Source organism: Ursus maritimus, unplaced genomic scaffold, assembly GCF_017311325.1.
Source record: "Ursus maritimus isolate PB19 unplaced genomic scaffold, ASM1731132v1 scaffold_33, whole genome shotgun sequence".
Lineage (NCBI taxonomy): Eukaryota > Metazoa > Chordata > Mammalia > Carnivora > Ursidae > Ursus > Ursus maritimus.
In genome coordinates this window covers 22,086,907-22,111,713 of record NW_024425897.1, presented here as the reverse complement: position 1 = coordinate 22,111,713, position 24,807 = coordinate 22,086,907, and the positions used below count along the sequence as shown (strand labels likewise).

At 40.8% G+C, this 24,807-nt stretch overlaps 1 protein-coding gene across 2 annotated transcripts; it reads right to left on the bottom strand.

The window, feature by feature from the left end:
* Positions 1-1,550: 1,550 nt before the first annotated feature.
* On the bottom strand, positions 1,551-23,015 carry ANAPC7 (anaphase promoting complex subunit 7). Of its 2 annotated transcripts, none has more exons than XM_008688870.2 (11): positions 22,829-23,015; positions 18,633-18,819; positions 15,473-15,592; positions 12,143-12,254; positions 11,565-11,718; positions 10,692-10,834; positions 8,674-8,791; positions 7,930-8,126; positions 4,874-5,098; positions 4,042-4,192; positions 1,551-2,418 (listed from the first exon to the last, which is right to left on the bottom strand). In XM_008688870.2, the coding sequence occupies exons 1-11, from the start codon at positions 22,927-22,929 to the stop codon at positions 2,229-2,231; spliced, it is 1,698 nt and encodes a 565-aa protein (XP_008687092.1). In that variant the 5' UTR covers positions 22,930-23,015; the 3' UTR covers positions 1,551-2,228. The 2 variants fall into 2 exon arrangements, with proteins under 2 accessions (XP_008687092.1, XP_040475877.1); XM_040619943.1 differs by having other exon boundaries at positions 18,633-18,844; positions 22,829-22,953.
* Between the last annotated feature and the right edge of the window lie 1,792 nt (positions 23,016-24,807).

Below are 24,807 nucleotides of genomic sequence, written 5' to 3'. Positions count from 1 at the left end.
AGAACCTAGCCTGATTCCAAATTGGTGCTATGAACAAGCTGGAAGCGACTGGCGGGAAAGGACAGGATTAGTTAAAATATCCCCTTCCTTAATGGTGTGTGGAACTCCAGACACCAGAGGGTACCTGTGGTGACTACAGGCACTTGAGAGCCCATTCCTTGTCAAGATGCTTCGTCTCCTGGAAGGTGGCTCAATGAGACAGCCACAGAGCTGGCAGCCTGATTCTGTCCCTGCTTCCTGGGGCTCCCTGCTCTCATGAGGTTTTTTTTGTGAGACCAAGTGATAGCAGCAATGCCAGGTGAGATCTTCAGCACCCTTCAAGTCACACTCCTACAATTCTTTGATGTGGACCAAGAATGTCTTCAATCCTACATCAGGTGTGCTAAAAATGTAGCTTCAGCTTCCTCTTCCAACCCGGCTTTGACCCTAAAATGTTGGTCAGGATAGAAATGCTGGACCTGTGGGTGGGAGGGGTCAGAGAGATCCAGCCGAGGGTGTTGCTGGGATGGAGAGGGCTGGGATGATCCAGGGGCTAGCAGCAGAGCTAAGGGCCAGCCCAGGGAAGGGGAGGAACATGCTGGTGCTGAAGGAAGGTAATAATACACAGGGCCTGGGCTCCAGGGCACATCCTGACCCCATAGGAATCTCAGAGGTAATAGTGACAAGCCTAGCATGCGGCAACACGTAGGCTGGGTGTGGCTGGGCTTCTTCCCCAAGCCAGGGAAATGGCAGAGGTTTCACCTTTTTTCCCCAATGCACTGACTGGTGACGGCTACTAAGAGGAAGCTGGAGGTCATGAAGCTACATCCAGAGCAAGCACCGAGGCCAATGAGCAGTGTCTTCTCCCGGCAGCATGCTCACCTGGAACGAAACCAACTGCCAGCTGGTCTCTTTAAAAACTGCTTGATCAAATGGTGCTGCCCAGGCTTTGAGTCTCATACTAAAAGATACTCGAACAATAACATTTTTGCCCATTTGAAGTTGCAGTTACCATGTTCTGAGCTCCTAAACTACTGCACACTTCCACTGTTTTTACACTTTAGAACAGAACTTTCCATTTATATCAAAATCACATTTTGTACCACCTCTAATTTTGTTTTAGTGAGAATTTGAGGTTAACTGTGCCATTCTCCCGACCTTCACCTCCAAGTTAAGGATACAGTGAAAAGCGTGGCATCTTAAGAAACAAGAGGGTAGGTGAAATCTCCCAGCACCAAGCCCAGGGAATGCGCCCCCTGCTGACCCTGTGACAGAATGCTGTAATTAGACACCTACTTGGTTAGTACCCTGGACAGAACTGGGCAGAAACAGCTACAATCAGGCCAAAGACTCTCTCCCCCAGGGGAATTTAACCAATCAAAAATACAAATAAATGAACCAGCTCAGTGTTACCCAAAGCCCCAATCTTCCTGGCTCCCAACAGTCTGGGAAGAAAGGGAGTGTATTTATGGCAAATAATTCTGGGGTTGAATCAATGCACTGTAAAATCAGAGACCCAAAATAAAAAAAAGAATCTATAAAGGGCTTCCATTCTGATCAACCCAAGACCATTACTGTACAAAAAACAGTTTTATTAGTTAATTACCGCAGGTGTGCCTCTGTTCATGCTTTAGGTCACACCCGTTTCTCAGATCCGGCCCAGGCTCATAGGCAAGTTACCAGATTAGCAAATAGGAAAACTGTTCTGCAAAATAGCAACTGTCAGCTTAAGGCATTACTAACATTGCAGAAAGAAGCAAGATTACTAGGGACGTTTGGACAGCTCAAGATGATTTCCGGAACAGGAAACCCTCTCTGAAAGGGCCAGCCCATGCTGGTGTCTGACATGGGAGAGGACACTCTTGCTCTGGGTGATAGGTCACTCCTTTAAACTCACCCACAATGTCACAGACAAAACACTGTCTACTCCTCAAGCTTTCAGATTTAGAAATTAGTTATATAAAAAGCACTCTGTCCCAGAAGCCCTGGCACATCTGCAGCCTCCCAGAGAGCTCACTCGATCCTCCCTGACTGGAGCAGGGGAGGATAGAGATATATGGAAGGTCAGTCAGGCTCAGTTTTTAAAAATGAATTCACTACTAGAAATATGGAGCAAGGGGTAGAGACCCCTGCTGCAATTACATGCGGAATCATTGTCCTCCCAGAGAGCGGGCTCCTCCGGGCTCCTTCAGTCCACGGAAGTGCTCAGAGCAGGGCAGGCCAGTGTGGCCACAGAGCTGACGCCTGCCTCACTGCATGCCGAACCACTGCTCCTGGTCAGCCCACTGGGCCGCCTCACTGTCGCTGCCCTCCAGGTCCCCTTCTTCCCCACTCCCTTCCATGTCGTCCACATCCTCCTCCTGAGTGGCATCCGTGGGACTCTCCTCCTTCTCCATCTTCTGCATCCCCTCTAGAGACTTCTGGTCATTGGGGTCCAAACTAGGGGACAACAAAACAAAGGAGAGGCCTGAATCTCTGCCTTGCTTCTTGCTGGCTGATGTGTCATCTCCCTGGCACGGCAGTGAAATGACCACCCAGTCACAGAGAAACTGCTAACGCCTGGCCTCTCCAAACAACTCTGGTTCCACAGGCGAGATCGAGGGAGTCCACCACTAGAAGTGAAAAAAGATGTCTTCTCCTAATTTTTAGAATTCTCAATTTGAGTTTTTCTCCACGTATTTCTTACATTTTCACACTTATTACCCCAGCATTCTGCTAGAGGAAGATACTAGATAACACAAATGAAAAAGCAGCAAACAACCATTAACAGAAAATTTCAAATGTAATTTCTTAACAGTATCAGATTTTAAGCTACAAAATTACAAAAAAAAAAAAAAAAAACACCTTATTTTTCTGTGAGTGAAGTTGTTTCATGTTCTTATGATGTGATTAACCATTTCGGCATTTCAGTAGTCAACCAAAATTATCATGCTTACCATGGAACACATTTGTCAACTCCTAGGTTAGACTCCAGGACCCAAATCTACCTCTACCCGGGCACACAAGTTTAGCGGCTAAAAATCATTACACATGCCAAAATCTCCAAAGTTCAGAGGCTTCAGAACATTTATTTACTTGGCTTCTAAGCAATTCTTCCTCTAACCTTTGTGATTATCACCAAGGCCAGGAGGTGTCCAATCTCTAGCAAATTCCACCTCTAATTCTATAACTGTAGATTGATTTTTAACCTCTTCTCTGAAACCCTCCATACAGCTCTCACCCACACCACCCAGGGCTCCCCACCCTTGGGACTCCCACCTTGCCTTCTAGAGATTGCTATGAAAGCACTTAGCACGTGGCATCGATCAGTCTATGCCTGAGACTGAGAGCTCCCAGAATCACAGCATACCCAGTGGTTACTGAGATGCCAGGTATCCAACTGCTGAACAAATAAATGGATGTGATCAGACTCGATTAAAGACAGGCCTTCACCATAACCTTACAGACACACAGACAACCCTCAAATAAATCACTTCTGTATTAAACAGTAAGAATACCACTATTTATTTAGTATTTACTATGTACCAGGCACAGCACTAAGAGCTTTACATGGAATAATAATTTAATCCTCATTTAATCACTTAATACCTAATAAGGTAGATATAGACAAATCTATTAGTAACTTGCCCAAGATAACAGGTGAAGGTAATATTCAAACTTCAGAGCTTAAGTTCTTTACTACAGTAGGTAGAAACATGAGAAAGTACTTACAATACTTTGATTTGAAAAAGCAGAATATAAAATATATACTACATATACCCTATAAAAATATGTTTATGTGTGGGCAAGGCCAAGAAGATGATCTATACAAATGAAAACAGGTGATATAGTGATATGGGCTGCTTATGAGTGAAACAGTTCTTTAATGTTGCTTGTGATATACTTTACGAATTTTTTTTTTAGAAGTTATGAACTCACAAATACCTCTTCTACCATTACTATTATTACTCTGTTTTCAACCATGGGCACAAAAGCGTGTGGGTTTCCGGAACTCCTATTACATAGTTCCCTGCCTCCTCTTCCCCTCATTGACCTTCCCCCCATGGGAGGCTAAGTGCCTACCTTAGTGCTATACTATATTGGTCCATTGCCTCCTGATACTCATTGACAGCTACAAGGAAATCTCCTAGGATCCGATGCAGGACACAGTCACTCTGATTAGCTAGTGCATTCCTCAGCAAAGCAATTCCATCTTCGTATTTCTGTTCTCTGCCTGAAAAGAAAAAGATCCTCATTTTCCTACTTTACACAACATTTTGAAAATATACTCCCCTCTCAAATCATATATACAAAATCACAACAGTGATCACAATTCAATAATCTCTTTGTAGATATCTTTAAGAGAAGAGTGGTATGGCAAGAAATAAGAACAAGCTCATACGAATTCCTATTCCGTTAAGAAATGGGGAGCTTGAGTTCTGATTTTTTAAATTTTACTCTTAAACCTGAGTTCAAATAAAAGCCAAAATGCATTTTATTTACCAAACCAGCCCAAACCCAGGATTCATCATCAATCAGGACTAAAAAAACCAAAGCTAAAAGGAAAGTCATAAGCAAACCCAGATGGGTCGAAATAGTTCAAGCTGGCTAAGACCAGTTCTATTCAGCCCAAAGTAGTTCAGGACAACCCAAACCAAATCAAAGTGAGCTGAACAGGTACCAACCAAGTATAGCTGGTTTGAGCCACTCAAAAAGTCAGTCACTGCCAATCCAAACTAGTCTAAGCCATCTACATTTGGTTGTGCTAAATATAAACCAATTCACATGCGCTCAAACCTACTACAAAAGGCACACACCTGTCTGGTCATCTGTAACCAGCTGGGACCAGGAAATCCAAATGAGATCAGGTTTTATACAATTAACAACAAAAGGGAAGTAAATAAGATACACTTACTAAGTAGTTCTGCTTTTTTCACCACAGCCTTAATGTAATCCGGCCTTTGGGTCAGAGCTTTATCTAATAAAGTTTTGGCTTTCTCCTGTGTTACTGGGTCTTCAAGACAAACAGTGGCTAAAAGGGTAAGGGTCTGTGCATTTGCTCCTAGAGTTTTGTAAACATTGTTAGCCATTACCATTGCCTCACGAATACTGTTGGAAGCCAAGTAACATTCAATGAGACCTGAAAAAATAAAACAAAGTTCAACCACATTATCATTCTAAGCAATGCTTTCACCCTGACACCCTTCCAAACTGCAAACCTTCAAAGCTTCAGACAAAGGGCAGGCCAGGGGAAAACTCTGATGACATTAGAGAGTATGTTGATGGAATAAGAAGTGCTCTTCCCCAAAGCACTTCAGGGATGTAGAAAAAGGCTGATGCACTGCAAAGGCACCTTTAGTGAGCAAAGGAAACAGGCATAAGTAAAATGAAGCAGGTAGGCAGCCCAGCTGAATGTTAAGAGGAACAAACACGACCCTAATCATTACTTGAAATAGAGATGATGTTGACAACAAAGCGCAAGGTTCCACTGCCTCTTAACAAGCTATTAATTCGGTCATCTTTAGTCCTAGGCTCACGTGGGAGAGCTTTACAGTTCCAAGTGAATGTCCAGTTCTATAAAACTAGTTGTGTAATTTCTACTAATGGACCTAAGGAGCAACCTAAGAAGAAGGACAACTTTTCATTTGAAACATAAAAGTTATCTCAAAAGACATTTGCTGAGGGTTTCCCTAACCTAGATAGAAAATGCTTAGCAGATGGACCAAATACACCAAGATTGGCAGCTCCTGCGTCTTACCACACCCACAACAAGATGCCCTATGGGGACTCTTCAAGCAGAGACAACTCTCAACTCTTCTTGCCAAGAACTTGAGAACAGAGGAAGTACTTTTTGACACAAAGCTCTCATCAAAACAGAAAAACAGCTTAAACCCCAAACCCACGCATCCCTGGCAGATTTTCTCTGCGTACTCCTCCACCCTAGCAGCATTTATAATATTTGTGCACATTCTACCACACACTATGGTTACTTAATCAGAAATTACCTAACTCTTCAGGGCAATGTGCTGGATTCAGAATATGGCTGTTTGTAACTACTTATTGAGCAGTTTTATTTCCCTGCTAAAGCCCCTCCTGGAACTTCAGAAGGAAATGGAAAGAATGCTCTTCACTACTCCTTTGCCTCCACCCATAAAGGAAGCTCGGCTGGAGGTTGCAAGAAGTACCAGAGAGCATAATCAGTTACCCTGCTTCAAAACTTCAAATGGTGGTTTGAGTGCCAGCAACCCATGAAGCCTCACTGGCCTGGAGAAGGTCCTCTGCCCCCAATGACTCTAACCATCCTCTTTCCAAGCACTGTGGGGGGTTCATTATTCAACTGCATTCCTGGGCTCTTGTGAAACAGGCACGCAGCAGAAAGGAACTAGCGTGATAAAAGCAGCTGAGAGGCTAGGAAGTTAGTTTCAGGATTAAAAATTTAATCCAGAACCAAAAACTTGGTGTGCTGGGGATACTTTAAGAACAAATCCACAATACACAGAGTTCTCTATCTAAGCAGATTTGTTCTTTACCCCAACTTCCAAATTTTCTCAAATCTGAACTCATCTTCCTGTTAAGAGCAAGCCACTCCTAGACTCCTGGGTTTATTTTTAAATTCTTATAAAAATATGCTTTGGAGGAACTGCATCTTATAAGATCTATTTTAACATCTGTGACTGAGTCACCAAATGTTGCTGAAGCTGGCACACTCCTTTGAACTCCTAGGGTCAGTTCACATGAACTTAAAATAGGATGTAACAAAACAAAGTTTGACCCTGATCGTGCCCACTCAGGAGGTCACAATGAAATGACTAGTTCCCACAACCAACACTGTCATATGGGTATGAAGTTACCCTATGAGTAATATTTCTGCCCCAAGGTAAAACAACTTTTAAAAAATAAAGACATAACCAGGGGCGCCTGGGTGGCTCAGTCGCTAAGCGTCTGCCTTCGGCTCAGGGCGTGATCATGGCGTTCCGGGATCGAGCCCCACATCAGGCTTCTCCACTAGGAGCCTGCTTCTTCCTCTCCCACTCCCCCTGCTTGTGTTCCCTCTCTCGCTGGCTGTCTCTCTCTAATAAATAAATAAATAAATAAATCTTAAAAAAAATAAATAAAGACATAACCAAGCGATGCCGCGTTCCAGCACAGTGCCAGCACAGATTCACATTAAGGAGTGAGCCATGTTTGAGAAATAAAAATAGGACAAAAAACCATCCCCAGCTACTCCCCCACCAAAAACCAGGAAAAGAGAATGAAAAAAATATATTCTGAAGGTCCAGTGAAAGCCCAAAATGATTTTTTTTTTTTTAAGATTTTATTTATTTATTCGACAGAGATAGAGACAGCCAGGAGAGAGGGAACACAAGCAGGGGGAGTGGGAGAGGAAGAAGCAGGCTCCTAGCGGAGGAGCCTGATGTAGGGCTCGATCCCATAACGCCGGGATCACGCCCCGAGCCGAAGGCAGACGCCCAACCGCTGTGCCACCCGGGCACCCCAAAATGATTTTTTAAATGCCTAATGCAGTGATTCCCAAACTTGTCCACACACTGACATTACCTGGGGTCTTCAAAAAAATACTGGTGCCCATCTCCCAACAGCAATATTCTGATTTCGATAGTATTGGAGTGACCTGGCATAAGGATTTTTAAAAGTACCCCCAGAGTACTCTAACATGCAAGAGAGTCTGGGAACTACTGGCCTAACAAAACCTTCCATCTGGGGGTGCCTGGGTGGCTCAGTCAGTTAAGCATCCCAACTCTTGATATCAGCTCAGGTCATAATCTCAGTGTCGTGAGATCAAGTCCCCATGCTGGGTGTGAGGCCTGCTTACAATTCTCTATCTCCCTCTGCCTCTCCCCCACCCCCAAGTCGTGAGCACATGTGCTCTCTCTCTCAAAAAAACAAAAATTAAGAGTGCTAATGCTACATTACCTACAGATTCACACTATTCATCTCTATTTTTCATCTTACCTTCATAACAATCTAAGCGACAAGGTGCAAGCCGTATAGCCTCCCGAAAGTGGATTATTGCTTCTTGGACTCTGCCCATGTTTCTAAGTGCTGCTCCCTTAAGTAGCAAAGCTTGAACACTATTACTGTTCAGCTGAATGGCCTTGGCTCCTAAATAGAGGGCCCGAGAGTAGCGTTTGCTATAAAAGCTATGACACCTGGAGAAAAAAAAAAAATAATAATGCAACATTACCAGAAAGAAAATGGTAAAGAAACTTCATTCAAAACCAAACAGAAGGTCCTCTACATGAGCCTTATTACAAAGCACACTTACAGCTTTAACCTGAGATGTTAGAGGGCGGGGGGAGACAAAAACAAAAAAAAACTAAATATTTTTAAAGGGAAATACTGATATGGAAGGGAAAAATTATGGGAAAGAACCTGATATCTGAATATATTATCAAGTGAGAGATATTCAGATAATCTGTAAAGCCATGGTAAATAACAAAGCAGCACCTTCTGGCCTATTCACCGATGGCCTCCAGTGCTGAGCACGATGTACTAGCTCAGCGGATACCTACCCCAAGAAAGTCTGAGAAAAGACTCAGTGAGGTAACTAATGTGTCCAAAGTCAAAGACCTTGATCTGAATCTAAGTCTGATTATCTCTTAAACCTACGTCTCCAACCTATATGCTATTTGGGAGGAACCACAATTTGCCAAAGAATGTACTGAAATCTGGAGAGAAGGGAATAGATAAACATACCCAGAGACCACCCAGGGTTCTGCATGCTGATCAGAAATATTGAAAAGGCGGCAGCCAAGATTCTCCACATCCTCTAGCCGCCCTTCTCTTGCCAGGAGGTAGCCATATACATCCATTCCTGGAAAGGAAGAGGCTTTTTTAAAAAGCAGCAGCAGGTGTCCTTTATTAAAGAGCAACAGCCTTCATCAGAGCCCCCACTCAAGCCCCAGCTCCAGCATGGTCTGAGCCCTTTCCACCATCATGAGCTCCTCCCACCAGCATTCCCACTTTCCTACAATATGACTTAATAAGGGGCACCTGATTGACTCAATCAGGTGGGAATCAGGTGGGAGTCTGACTGTTGATTTCAGCTCCGGTCACGATCTCAGGACCGTGAGATTAAGCCCCACTTGAGGCTCTGTGCTCAGCAGGGAGTCTGCCTGAGATTCTCCCTCCGCCCTTCCCCTCACTATGGCTTGTGAGCTCTCTCTCCCTCTCTCTTTAAAATAAATAGATAAATCTTAAATTAAAAAAAAATTTTTTTTAAAGATTTTATTTATTTATCAGAGAGAGCGCACACAAGCAGGGAGAGCGGCAGGCAGAGGGAGAAGCAGACTCCTCACTAGCAAGAAGCCTGATGTGGGACTTGATTCCAGGAGGCTGGGATCATGATCTGAGCCGAAGGCAGACACTTAACTGACTAAGCCACCCAGATGTCCCAAAAAAATGACTATTAAAAAGACAAAACACATCCAAAAAGTTTAAAAAGCAAAGGAGTAGAAAGATCTACAACTCACAATTTGAAAGCCAATTATTTTTGGGAACTGTTCGTCCCTACAATCTGTGACATGATATACAGTTATCCTAACTCATAACCAGAAAAGGCCCAAAAAGGCATCAAGTAATTTCTTTTCTTCAAGAAGCCTAGGCACAGTCCAGAGTATACACTTAAATATGCTGGTTAGTCTCAGAAAAAGTAGCCTATTCCAGATAAAGCATCTAGTTCTTTTTGGAGTCCAGCTGATTTAAGATCACCCACTCCCTGCTTATTCTCACTCGTATTCTATTAAAAGGGTCCCATGCTTGCTGTCACCCATCTCTTACCACCATCCCCTTCATTCCTTGTTATCCCTTCAGACGCCCAGCAAAATGTCTCTCTTGCCAAGATCACTGCAATACTCCCTGCTGGCCCCCAAACTTGGGCCTGAGCTTCCAACTTCAAGCTGCCAACTACTGCCAGACTAGTATTTCTAACACACCATTTTCATCATGGGCACAAGCAACTCAGAGAAGAGAAATAAGCACTGGGCAGGAGGGAGACCTTGGGCAAACAATTTCATCTTTCTGGATCTGTTCCCTCATCTCCCTGCTCTGTAGTTCTCATGGCTTAAGAGTCTACAGGACTAACTACTGTCACAAGGCCATATTTTTCTGATGGCCTCTTTTGGGACTTCATAAGCAAATTTCAGCCTATCTATCAGACTTATTTCCCACTGCCCATCACTCACTGCCAGTCAATGCACATTCATCCTCTGGAAGTCCCTATGGCTCACCCCTTCAGCTATAATCTTTGAGATCAATGATTTTTTGTTATTGTTCATTCCTAATTACTTCCTTTAATCATCTCATTCCTTTCTTAATGCCTGTTCACTTACTCCCTTTTAAGTATACTAAGTATCCCCTAAAAGGATATTATGGTTTGGGGGATGCCATCCAAATTCTTAGTAAGGCACACCATAAATTTATAAATCATAAGGAAGGGCTACCACCCCTCCCAAAAGAAAAAGAGCCAAATAATGATCTGCCTGGAGATGACACTTGAATTCGAGCAAAAACAAATGCTCAAAATGGAATTACTCAAGTGTTAGAAACATGTATCAGACCTGGAAAAAAAAAAAAAAAAGTGAAACACTACTAGAATAAGTTTCACAAAATATTTCTATGAAAAATGGCATCAGAATATTATGCTACATTGTCTCCCTTTCTTTTCTGATCCCTCCCTCTGCAGCCACTTCCACCAGGGCTCAAGAATAACCTACCTTTTATCAAATAAGGATCCAACATCTGTGCCTGTTCAAACTTGAGGACAGAGTTTTTATTGTCTCCAGCTCTGAAGTACAGATCTGCTAAGCTTCCCAGCAGGTCCACGTTATCTCGCAATAAGGACTTTTTCTCTAGTGAACTTCAAAATATTAAACATTGACCCTTAACATTTATTATGAATCCTCTTAGTTTCTGAATCTGGGTGACAGGCACATAAGCACTATTTTCTTTTGTGTATATATAACATTTTTCATAATAAAAAGCTTTTCAAACAAATCATATACACTAGATTTTCTTACTCTGAGCTTATGATTTAAAGAAAGTTATACATGATAAGAAAGCCAATATACAGAATGAAGCAGAAATCTCTCTCATTACCTAGAAAGAACTTTCTGATTGCAGGTTTTCAGAGGACAACATGGAGCTAAATGCAATGTCATTCAAAAGTGACTTCGCATAACACAAAACCCAGTTTCTTATCCTTGGACTTTACCTGACTAGAAAGAAAATCACAGTCTGAAAGAGGCAACCCAAGTCAGATGCTGCAATCTATGCTCTGGGACATCCAAAAAGATGTTCTTCCAAGTTCAAGCATGACAACTATGACAGCCAGCTGTGGAAGGGTTACCACTTTTACAAATAACAGAGCTGAACTCAGTCAAAGTTTACATTTAACAGGTCCTCAAGGCAGAGATTATTACCCTTAGGACTATTAAGTACATTAAGAGACTAAAGCAAGCCTGAGGACAACAGGCTGCAACACCAAGAAATAAGCATCTCATATTTCTATTTTGCTAATTTCTATTTTACACCAGACCTCCATAAAGGAAAGGGCCTCAAGAACACTGAATTAACTTTGTGGCTCTCACCAGATAGTATTGATTGCCCTCGAGTTGTCACCAGTGTGCACAAAAGCATATGCTTTGATCCACACAGACAGCCAATCCAAGTTAGGCACAGTCTGGATCACGTTCATTGTCATCGATGCCACCTCTGCGCCTTTTACAGAAAGGGAAAGCAAACCTAATCCAACAGAAAACAGGAGAAATAAGGTGAAGCATAGCATTCCTCTTCCACAATCAAAGAAGCATTAGGCTACTCTTTCCATTGGCTACAAGGTAACCCTTTCCCTATTCTAAGCGAGATGCAGATGACAAAACAACCATAATTTAACATTTCTTGATCTGTGAAAAATACATGACAACAGTAATCTACTGAATCACTCTCTGGAAGTTAGGCATGGGCAAATTTTTTTTTAATTTACTCTTTCAGTAATCTCTAAACCCAACATGGGGTTTGAACTTATGCCTCAAGATCAAGAGTCGCAAGCTCTTCCAACTGAGCCAGCCATGTGCCCCGTGTACAGATTCTAATGTACAGCTATGAGTAAGAACTACCATCTCAGAGAGTAAACAATCCAGAGAAATAGGCTGAGAATGATCTGTACCTAGTATGGCATCAAGGGCTAACGGGCACTGCCTCAGCACTTCCTTGTAGCTGGTGACTGAAGGGCGCTCCTGACCAGCCTTCTTGTACAGGTTTGCCAGCATCATGTTTATCTGTAATAAACAAAAACAAAAAGACAGTAAGATAAGCATATATTGCAAAGAAAATATCTCACCACCAATTAAGTCCTCATTTTTTATTACCAGCTACTATTCTACTTTTTACTGGAAAACCTACCCACAGCCCTGTGGAAATTAATAAAGACCAATCCCATTTTTCAAACCAAAGAGGAAATTACTACCTTCGCTTTTCCTATGTCCTCCCATTTCTAAGACGGAAGTCAAATTCCTCTCACTTACCCAACCAAAAGGCCCCGTACTATCTGGACCAAAGATGCTGCCTCTGGAAATGGGAGTAATATTTATTTGAGAAATGTTACAGAATTCTAATTACCTTGATTCTTTCTTGATCTTAAGACAGAAGATGAACTACCCTAGAGTGCTCAAGTTTACATATTTTAAATGCAATTAATATCAAGACATAGGAAAATGAGGAATTCTTAACATAGCTTGTTAAGAAAGATCAAATGAATTTTCCCCAAAAAGAAAATGACAAGATACAGAGTTAAATACTTGGCTTCTCTCTGACAATTATTCTAGCAGCTAGACTCTAGCCTTTCTAACACTGACAGCATGGACCCACAAGTACTACCTGACTCATCAAGTGATGCTACAAAAATCAAACTGTGACTGACCTCTGGAGGTACAATGATCCAGAGAGTAGCTACATCACTTAAATCCAGTAAATGCACTTTTAGCACAATTCAAATTTGTAACTCAGTAGAGCTCTTTTAAAATAACCCTTTCTAAAAACACAACAAGGAAAATTTGAGAAAACCTACAAGTTCCAAAGAACGTAGAAGTTACAGGGAAAAGTAAGTGATCTTAATAGTACAGAGAGAGAGAGAGAGAGAAAAGAACATTCCAATTTAAAATTAAGATCTTAAACATAGCACTAGTGTTTGCCAGATCACTAACCTAAGGAAGCAGTCAACATGAGGACACACAAAAAAAGCCAATCCCCAATCTCTTCGGTTATCTGTAGCCTGGTACACCAGATATTTACTCAAAAGAGTGGCTCTGAGGATGAAGAACATCTGCTCCAATTATGACTTACAGTATATAAAACAATCTAGTATGGCATTAATCCATACTGATGATTCAAATAATGAAATAATGAAATATCAGAAATAAAACTTTATTTGGCCTCACCTTTTCCATTTTAGGCTATGTTGAAAATGCAAAAGAAAATACTTAAAGGAAAACTCCAGTATTAGTGTCAATACTTGAAAAGAATAAAAGATTAAATTTAAGATCCTTTCTTGACTGCTTGTTATTAACAAACTATGACCGACAGACCATCTGTCTCAACAAATATTAAAATTCCCTTTAAACTACCTATCACGTCAAAAGAATGAGTTTTGAGTACTACCTACGAGAAAGTCAATTCTTTATAAAACAGATCCTTACTTGGGAACATCACAAAGTCACATTCCACCAGTTATAAACACAAGCAGTCATCTTTTTCTTAAAACTGAGTGAGAAATTGTATGTTGATAGGTTTACTCTTAAAAGTTGAAGATTTACCAAGATATAATAATCTCACACTGGAATTTTCCTTTAAAATGTGAAGAAATGTGTGGTGGTGTTTACCATACATTAACAGACGTTCATTTAGACGTATTTTGACTCACTTCCTTGTCCTTTACACAGACTGAGAAGCCAGTTAACTCCCTAACGGACAAGAAAGAAAAACTGTAAATATTATAAGGTTTATGTTTGAGGCACACATCTTTGTTTGTTCCTGGCTACAACAGCTCTACAGAATGAAGGATATGTACGCCTAACAAATGTGGACTCCTCTAGTCCCTCTTAAAGTGATGGCTTTAAACACCAAAGCGTTGGATACCACAAACTGAGCATATTTGCCATTACTCATTTTCAAAAAAATGTCCCCACCCTCAAGTCATTGAGGAAATTGTGGTACATTTCCAATAAGATAAGGAAAAGGCATCATTCAAGTTTATAATCAAAATGGCATCTTCCAAAAGGAAGACACTCTTCACATATGCAAAAAAACTATACTTGGGATAAGTCTTTCATAGTGTATCAGAAAACAGTACATAGCATCCAAGCTTATTGAGACAGGTTAGTCTGTAATATGCTTCCGAATGTTAATAGCATAAAATAAACTGAGGAAATAGCTTAGCTTTTAAAATACGCAGAAAATAGTAAATAGATCCTCCATATAAGGAGATGCTTAAACACATTGTCATCAAGTTGGATCGGTTACTTTTAAAACTCAGCAACACTTAAGTGAAAAAACACTAAATATACCACTGCTTAGATTCCTCTTCTTTTAAGGGCAGGAGGATGTACACAGACATCTTACATATAAAATTCCTCACTGTTAAGCACAAGTTGCACCGAACGGTTCTTCAATGAAGTGAGGAAGGCAGGTGACATGAGAGCATATGTTAGAATATTAACTACTGATGTGAATTCAACCCTAAGAGCAAGGATTCTCATTGTTCTTCTAAACTGGACTCAAACTATAATCAAAGATACCCAATATAATACTCCTTACAAAATAGTATTTTAAAAAAGTATTCTTTCACATATGAACTTATTTATTTTTCCAAAGGTCAGCAGAGAAAAGTTTTATTAACCTCATTTTATAAATTAAAAAAAAAAGTAAAGTTCAGATTGGTAACTTGCCCAAGTTCAACTACACAGTTCATAGCTTGTATGCCCTAAACTCAGACAAGATACGAGATCTCTTGATTTCAGCTGAAGGTGTTCTATTGATTATACAATATGTTGCCACATCAAACACAAATATATATATCCCACATACAAATAAGTACATAAAGATCTTGTAATCTTGGATTTTTAAAACAAAGGGACTAATAAGCTCACTTACATTATCAAATGGGGGCACCTACAGCATGCAAAACATGAGGTTCTAAAAAAAGTACCACTGCCACCTGGAAGAATTTGCAAATTATTATTTCCTATGGTAAGAAATACCAAAGAATGAGCACTTGTAGTATTCTCCAGCTATCATTTTCATCAGCTGAATTTTCAGCGTTTCATAAGAAAGTAATTCTTCAATCTCTCTGAACCTCATCCACTCCATTAACAGGGGAACAAAGTAACTGAAGAGTAAAATGTTCGGATGGACTCCCTAAGGCATGGAGAAAACATGGAGGAAGTGGGTTGGAAGGACCGGGTAGGAGAATATTATGTAACAAATTGTTAATTCAACTTACTTTGGGAGTCCTTTGTCTTGAAGGGATCCCATCAAGTATAGCAATGGCATCTTTATCTTGTTTTAGCATCGTATAACATTCAGCCATTTTGTATTTCACTTCAATTTCAGATGGAAGACACTAAGAGGTAATGAAAACATCTCTTCAAAACACTACTTCAACAGAATGGCAGTTCTTTAAAATGTTTATACATAGAGTTACCATATGACACAGCATTATGCTCCTGCACATACAGCCAAGAGAACTGAAAACCTATGTCTGCACAAAAACCTACACACAAATGTTGGGGCACCTGGGTGGCTGAGTCAGTTAAGTGTCCAACTCTTGATTTCCGCTCAGGTCTTGATCTCAGGGTCATGAGCTCAAGCCCCACGTTGGGCTCCATCCACAGCATGGAGCCTACTTGAAAACAAAACAAAAAACCTGCAGACAAATGTCCATACCAACGTTATTAATGATAGACAAAAAGTAGAAGTAATGTCCATCAACTAATGAATACATAAAATATGGCACATCCATACAACGGAATATATATTTTTTAAGATTTTATTTATCTGTCAGAGAGAGAGAGCACAAGTAGGGGGAGTGGCAGGCAGAAGGAGAAACAGGCTTCCTAGTGAGTGGGCAACCCGACATGGGGCTCGATCCCAGGACCCTGAGATCGTGACCTGAGCCAAAGGCAGACACTCAACTGACTGAGCCACCCAGGAGCCCCTGGAATATTTTTTTTAAGATTTATTTGAGAGAGCAAGAGAGTGAGCACAAATGGGGGGAGGGGCAGAAGGAAAGGGAGAAGCAGACGCCCCACTGACTAGGAAGTCCAACTCGAGGCTCCATCCCAGGACCCTGAGATCATGACCTGCGCCAAAGGTGGATGCTTATCTGACTGAGCCACCCAGGTGCCCCCATACAATGGAATATTATTTAGCGATAAAAAGAACGAAGAACTGATTCATGCTATAACATAGATCAAACTTGAAAACATTATGCTAAAGTAAAAGCCAGACACAAAAGGTCACATATTGTATGATTCCATTCACATGAAATATCCAGAAGAGGCAAATCCAGAGACAGAGGGGTTAGTGATTCCCAGAGCCTGAGGAGGTAACAGGCATGGGAATTTTCTAGGGTGATAAAAATGTTCTGGAATTAAACAGTGGTGACAGTTGTGCAATTTTATGAACATACTAAAACCTACTGAATTGTTAATTTTATGACATTATATCTTAATTAAAAAAAAAATTCCTTAGAGCTTAATTATAGAGAACTGACAGTTACCAGAGGGGAGGAGGTGAGGGGATGGGTTAAATAAGCAATGAGCATTAAGGAGTGCACTAGTTGTGATGAGCACAGGGTGATGTATGCAAGTGTTGAATTACTACATTGTATACCTGAAACTAATATGACACTGTAATGGTAACTAACTGGAATTAAAACAAAAACTTAAAAAAAAATTAAAAATGTGAGGTCAAAAGAACTTTTTAAAGATTAAATGTATTTAATTAACATGAAAGGCTTAGCATGGTGCTTGGCATACTCAATACTCAAAAAGTTAGCTACTTCTAGGAATGACCCTATGTGGATAATATACATGACTTCCACTCAGTGCCAGAAAACAGAAAATCCTGGGGTGCCTGGCTGGCTCAGTCAGTGGAGCATCCAACTCTTGATCTTGGGGTTGAGTCTGAGCCCCACACTGGGAATAGAGATTACTTTAAAAAAATAAAATAGGGGCGCCTGGGTGGCTCAGTCGGCTAAGGGTCTGACTCTTGATTTTGACTCTGGTCATGACCTCAGGGTCCTGGGAGAGAGCCCAGCACCAAGCCTGCTGCTCAGCAGGGAGTCTGCTTGTCTCCCTCTGTCCCTCCCCCCACTCTCTTTCTTTCTTTCCCAAATAAATAAATCTTATAAACAAAAATAAAATAAATTTTTTTTAAAAAAGGGAAAGAAAACAGAGAAGATCCTGGTAATCAGCTCTTTAATAACAAAAAACAAAGGTTTTACATAAAGAAACAAGAAGATGAAAATCTAGAGGCTTTAAAAATAGAGCAACTACATTAATTTGTCTTTTTTCAAAATATGGAAAAATACAAAGTAGAAAAAAACATAACTTATAATTTCACTCCCAGGTCATTCTACTGACATTCCTTCTAATGTATGTATGTATGTATTTTTACTGACATTCCTTTTAAATACAAGTTGCACATATAATTTAAACAAAGACAGGGTCAAATTGCAAGGTAGTTTCCCTCTCCCTAAAGCTTTCCCACAGTTAAATTCCTTTCCTTCAAACACACAAAATCTTTCATGCATATTACCCGTGTGTGTATGTCTCTCTCTCTCTCTCTCTCTCTATATATATATGGCATATATATATATATGGTATATACCAGGATATATTTATATATCTATAAACTATCTATCCCCTTTAAACAAAAAGCATTGAAACATTTCTTCAAACCTCATTTTCCTTACTAATACATATAGTTCTTTCCAAATCAGCATGTGCACCTCTATCTCATTTTTCATTTAAGTAACAGTTCCATCACATTCCATCTTATGGCTATGCTCTAATTTAACTAGACCCTACTGATGATAACTTTTGCTTCTAGTTTCTTACCATTTCAAACCACTGCAATAAGCAGCCTTGGTTCTATCATACACCCTGTAAACCTTCCATGAGTCTATTAGGGTTAATTTCTAGCAACTGGATGACTCTGTCAAATTGGAAGACTCTGTGAAATTACAATTTCCTTCATTTAATTATCAAGCTACTGAAACTGCAGAAACTCTTAGAATATTTCCCATAAATTTCCCTAGGCACTAACAACCCTAATAATTGAGTTACATTTTAAAAGTTGTACTTTAATTAAAATTATAAAAACACTTTAGATTTTGAATTGTTGGTATAAAAGGGAGGAACAATGCAGAACTTCAGTGAACCCACATAATTCAGGTTTAACTCCATTTTTAGATTCATCCAGAGTGAATTCTGCATTCTTGCATCTAAGTGATTTTTCATCTTTGTTTGTTCAGTCAGCTCCCCTTTAAAATTACTTATTTTTCCATCTTCTACATCTAATCAGCAGTCTTGTAAATTCCTTCAGTCTCTCTCACTCTCAAAAAAAAAAAAAAAAATCACACATCAATCTCCATTTACCTGACTTTGTGGAGTAGATGCAGAATTACCAGTTGACGGTCTCACCTTTGAAGTTTTACTTAGGGCTTTCTTCTGCTGTAACGCCATGGTATACTTACTCACAGCATTCCGATATTCCTTATCATGAAAGAGAGAATCTGCATGATACACCAAAAGCTGGTACTTCTGAGATGGGGAGAATAACTCACTAGAAAACAAAGAAAATATACCCCCTACATGGGTTATTTTGCAATGTTAGAACATCCTCCTTAGTACCCACATAAGTCTAGCATAAAAAGCCTTGTGTAATGACAGTCCACAAAAGTCATTGTACCTTAAGTGCTAGTCCCTAAAATGAGAGGCATGAGAGTTGTACTCTATGCTAATATGGTCAACACATACAGGCAACTGCTTTAAATTACTGTTTTAATATGCTTTTCTCCTTTATTTACTATAAAAGTAACGATACCTCTAAATCAAATTCAGTAATACACAGATATACAAAGAGAAACGTTATACATCTTCTCCTCCCCTTCTTTAGCCCAAATCCTCTTTATTTTTTTTTTTTAAAGAGAGAGATAGCACGAGAGCATGCACAAGTGGAGTGGGTAAGGAGAAAGAGAGGGAGAGAATCTTAGAGCATGGAGCCTGCTTCAGGGCTCAATCTCACAACCATGAGATCATGACATGACCCGAAATACAGAGTTGGACACTTAATCAACTGAGCCACCCAGGTGCCCCCCCAATGGCCTCTTAATTTAATAGTATGACATATATCCATACTTTCTTATATTAGCATGAATTTTTAGCTTAATGTAGACAAAGGAGAGAAATCACAATGATTTAACTAATACTACCAAAGGGTTGAAGAATCTGGAAAAGTGAAACCTCACTGCTTTGAAACTTTTTAAGTAAAGTGCTAAACAAAAAGAGGTTTCAAAGGAACTGAAAATTCTTCAAATACTGAAGATGGGAATAGAACAGGATAAGCCAATGGGATAGAGTGGGATAGAAAGAGGATTAGCCTTATTTGATGAAAGTTTTTTTTTAATTTTACATACAAAAGTAAACCATTTTTTTAAACTTTTAAAAGATTTCTTATTTATTTATTTGAGAGTGAGACCACAGAGGGAGAGGGAGAGTGAGAGGGAGAAGCAGACTCCCTGCTGAGCAGGGAGCCCAACAGGGGGCCCGATCCCAGGACCCCAAGATCATGACCCAAGCCAAAGGCAAATGCCCAACCAGCTGAGCCACCCAGGCACCCCAAAAGTAAACTTTATTAACACTAAAAGAATTGTTATCTCCCTGAGTCTTAGGGGTTTAAGTGTAAAACAATGTTTCAAAACTTTTTCATTAATGTTGAACATTGCTCACAAGCATTATAACTGCCTCCAGGCTGACCACCATTCTTAATGGGAAAGGCATACATTTTTTATTTAATTCCACCCCACCCCCCACCGCCCTAACTCCTGCCAAATTAGGAGGAATTTATACATTTTTCTTTGACAGGTAAAAGCTATAGTCACTTAAAAGGAAAGAACTGTCACAATCAATTCTGTAAATAATTAATCTGTCAACAAATGAAGGATACTCAAGAATAAGTACCAGAGTTAGTGGCTGCCAGGGGCTAGAGGAAGTGAGATTAGGGATGCTTAGTAACAGATATGGGGTTTCTTTTGGGGATAATGAAAATGTTTGTAATAGATAGTGGTGATGGTTGTACAACTCTGTGAATATACCCCAAACCAGAGAAATGTGTTCTTTAAAAGGACGAAATCTAATGGTACGTTTGTCATTTTATCCTGATTTTTTTTAATCTTAAAAAAAAAAAAAAGGATAGCTAGGCTGAACACTGGATATAAAATCATAAAGGAAATTTAAGGACTAAAGGTATAGTTCAAAATACTTAAGATCTCTTCCAACTCTGAGATTCTACATATTTACTGGGAAGATTTGACAGAAAATATTACTACACTCAGAGAAAGAATTCAGATATTTATGTATTTTAACACATGCCTACTTATTCACCCATAAATTATCTTTGGAGTGATACAGGGGAAACTGTTACTGGTTGTTGCCTCTGGAGAAAAATGGTGGGGTGAGGTTCAAGACTCAGGGACAGACACTTATCTGCATACCTCTTCTGTACTGTTTCAATTTTTCTTACTGTGTATAGTGTCAATTCAATAAGGACATTTAATAATACATGGTAAAGGTCGGAATTTAAATTGACCTCCCTGAATCTAGGAAACTGCCAGTTTAACCTAACAGAAAGAAATACGGGCTAAGCCAAGTCAGAGGATTAAACGGCTTTTATCCTGTAACATCTTCAAGAACCAAGAAAAATGACTAACTGGTGCACAAATTCCCAGTGATGGAAAGTGTGCCTTGACCAATCACTCAAAACCAACTGAAACGCTCCAGAATAAACACAGAAGGCTGAAAGAGACCAGGGCTCCTCACTGTCAACACTAAGTGGATGGTGGTGAAATGATGGGTCTCACATAGCGAGATCTAGAAGCACACTAATGGAAATAAAATAGCAGCAGCTGCATTACAGGCACTTAAGGGGTTTTTCCTTTCTGACCTAGACAGCTTCTAGAGCAGACCAAATGCAAATGGATCCACCCTGAGTAGAAAATTCAATTATGCCACTTAGAAGTAGCAGACTGTGGTGGATCAGTCTAAGATTTCAGAATCAGAAGGACCAAAGCCCAGACATCGTGGCTCCTCCACTTACTAAATGTGTCAATTTGGACAGTTTTACCTAAGTTTGTACATACTTCCTTAGCACATTCAATAAAACATGTGAGTGCTCACTGCACAAAGGCATTGTGCTGACCTCCTTAGGTGTTAAGAATGAAGCAGAACACAGAGCTTAAAAAAGTTCTCAGCCACCTGGGTGGCTAAACTGGTTGGGCATCAGACTCTGGATTTCCACCTTGGTCATATCTCAGGATTGTGAAATCAGCCGAGTTGTACTCTCCACTCAGTGTGGAGTCTGCCTGTCCCTCTCCCTTCACTCCTCCCTACACTCTCTCAAATAAACGAAAATAAAATCTTTAGAAGTTCTCACAAGAAAAAAAGAAATTTAACCATGTGGTGATGGATGGATGTTAACTAGACTTACTGTGGTGATCATTTCACAACATACCAATACAATTAAGTCATTACGTTGCACACCTGAAATATGTCAATTATATCTCAATTTAAAAAGAGTGATGCAGAATATGGACCAGGGCAAAGGGATGGAATAGTGAGGGTAAGGGGTAATTCTGACAGTTACAGAAGCTGTTCCCTACGAGGGGCTATCTGAGCTGAAACCTGACTCAGGATACAGATCGCCGACGTGAGGACTCCGAGCTAAACAGCAAACGCAAAGCCCTGAGTTAAGAGCGAGGCTGGTGGGTTCAAGTAACAGAAGGAACTGCCTGCAAGGCTGAAGTACAGTAAGCCGAGGGCATGAAATGAGGTCAGGGAGAAAAATGTTTGGCCTCCGAGGCCATGGGAAAGAATTTTAATTTAAGTACAATGGAGGAATATAATAAGCAGGGGAGCAACGCGCACTCAAGGCTGGAAACAGCCCTGTGCTGCATCCGTCATTAGACTTAACAAACGGCGGCTCAGAAAACAAGAAAGGGGCACCGCGTGTCCTTAATAGGGCGCCACTCCCACCCATAAAAGGAGTTTCCCGTTTTCAGGGGTTTTGGAGGCCAGAACGTGGACCCTTCTGACACACTCTAGGGGAAAAATCAATCTTAGATGAGGGACGAAGGCGTAAGACTGGGTGGGCCTGTTGGAGCAGCGGCGAGCGAGAAAACATTCTTCGGGAAAGAGCCGGGAAGAGAGGAGTCGGCCTAGCGAAGTGACAGTCGCTGTGCATGGCGACAGGTGCCTCAGGAAACCCTCCGCTCACAACTTTCGAGAAACCCTAGCCAGGCTCGCCCTCAGGGCCTCCGCCTTCCATTTCTCGAAGCCGCCGCTCGCCACCTCTTCCCTCAGGGAGCTCATCCCAGCGTCCGGGACAGCGCAGAGACCGAGTTAACTGAACTCGCGTTCCTAGATCGGCTCGGCCCGACGATGCAGTCGCTGACCCCGAAGCCTCAGCTGAGGCCCGCGGTCGCTCCTTCCCGCCAGTTCCCAGGCCCCCCCAACCCCCGTTCCCAAACCGGCGCCGCTTTCTCCTCAGCCCCAGGCCGCTCCCCGCCTCAACTCACGGGTTGTTATTACTCATTGTAAGTAACAAGCTGCTGAGGAGCCGCACGTTAGAGTGCAGCCCCGCGGCCGCCATGTCTCGCACGTGGTCTATCACATTCATCCTGCCCGGCAAGGCCGCGGGCAGCGGCGGCAGCAGCGCGAAAAGCCGGTAGACGCTCCTTAGGGAAGACTCCAAAATGGCGGCCTCGCCGGGGTCCGTGGGGTCCACAAGCGGCACCGCCCCCAGGAAAATAGGCAACTACTGAAGTGCCTGAGGGAAAAAAAAAAAACCTCTGTTCCTTCCTCAGGCACTCTATGAAGTGGGATGATTCGGTTTTTGGGTTGTTTTTGTTTTATTTAGTTTTGTTTTAGCAAAAGTTACGTCATTCTAAGCTGCAAACTTAATTGAGGTCTTTCAATGCTCTAGTGACAAACGGCACTTCAGTATGAATACATGCTCAATTGAAATAAGATGACTCGGAGAGAAATTTGTGTCTCAAAAATTAATAAAAATGTATGGTGACTTACCATAAATAGGTTAATACAGTAGAGTTGGAGGAATCTCCAACAGCTGGAGTTAAATATTTTAATCAGGCGCTAGGGGCAGTCCTAACTGCTTGCGCAGTCGGGCTTGCGCACTAGGCTGAAGGCACCACGCCCCCTTCTCTCAGGTATTATGTGTTCTGTAGGAATCAGTCTTCACCATTTGGATAGCATCCTTGAGTGCAAAAGGGTATATTTTTACCCTTTAAAATGACTCACTAGCTCAGAGTGAATAAAGGCTAGGTTGAATTTTAGCCATCCTAATATCTGTGTAGTGGTAACTTGCTGTTTTAATTTGCAGTTCCCTAATGATATATGACGTTGAGCATCGTATTTGCTATCTGTAGATCTTCTTTGGTGAGATATCTGTTCAAACCTTTAGCCCATTTTTTAAGTTTGGGTTCTTCATGGGTTGTTGTTGTTGTTTCCTATTTTAAAAAAGTTTTATTCACGTAATCTGTATATCCCACGTGGGGCTCAAACTCACAACCCCTACTGAGAGTCGAGAGCCCCATGCTCTTCTAAGTCAGCCAGGTGCCCCTGGGTTGTTTGTTTTCTTATCCTTGAGTTTTAAGGGTCTTTGTATATCTTGGATAATAATCCTTTATCAGATACATCTTTTATAAATATTTTCTCCCAGTCTGTGATTTGTCTTCTCATTCTCTTGACCACCCCCTCTCCATTAGGAAAAAATTACTTTCACTAATAATCCTGAAATGAAATGACTAGTAATGGCCAGAAAGGAAACAATGAAAATATTATCTTATTAAACTTTAAACTTTATCTAAATATGATGCTAGTTTGTGGTCCATTGAAAAAAACAAAGATGACAGTAAATTTTTAAATTAAAAATAAAGCCACTATTACAGTACAAAGGGTGAAAGATTAATACTTTTTAAATTACAAAAATGTATTTTAAAAGCTTCTATCCTACATATTGGATTAGCAAAGAAATGAATGATACAGTTTCTGCAAATTTCCCAATGGCTGTCAAAACTGATCATCTTGCATATTTGTTTTCCATAAGCAGTATAAACAGATTTGTCAATTGCTGGAACACAACCATGAAAAAACATGGAGAAAATATAAATTCATACTATTAAGTGAAAAAAGCCAATCTGAAAAAGCTACATACTATGATTCCAACTACATGACATTCTGGAAAAGATGAGACTGGGGATGATGAAAAGATCATTGGTTGCCAGAGGTTGGGAGGGTGGGGAGGAATAGGTGGAGCACAGGGAATTTTTAGGGTGGTGAAACTTCCATATGATACTATAATGGCAGATATGTCATTACACATATGTCAAAACTCAGAATGTACAATAGTCAGAGAAACCTAACAGTAAACTATGGACTTCAGGTCATAATGATGTGTCAATGTAGGTACATCAGTTGTAATAATGTACCATGCTGCTGTGGGATGTAGATAGTGTGGGAGGCTATGCCCATGGGG

What these genes read in the sequence shown, in the direction of transcription:
- ANAPC7 (XM_008688870.2), bottom strand. Translation starts at nt 22,929, where the DNA reads ATGAATGTGATAGACCACGTGCGAGACATGGCGGCCGCGGGGCTGCAC. An exon ending in AGCCCTTGATGCCATACTAG is followed by an intron (nt 11,719 to 12,142) that starts GTACAGATCATT and finishes CTGTTGGATTAG; the next exon opens with GTTTGCTTTCCCTTTCTGTA. An exon ending in AGGGCAATCAATACTATCTG is followed by an intron (nt 10,835 to 11,564) that starts GTGAGAGCCACA and finishes AATATTTTGAAG; the next exon opens with TTCACTAGAGAAAAAGTCCT.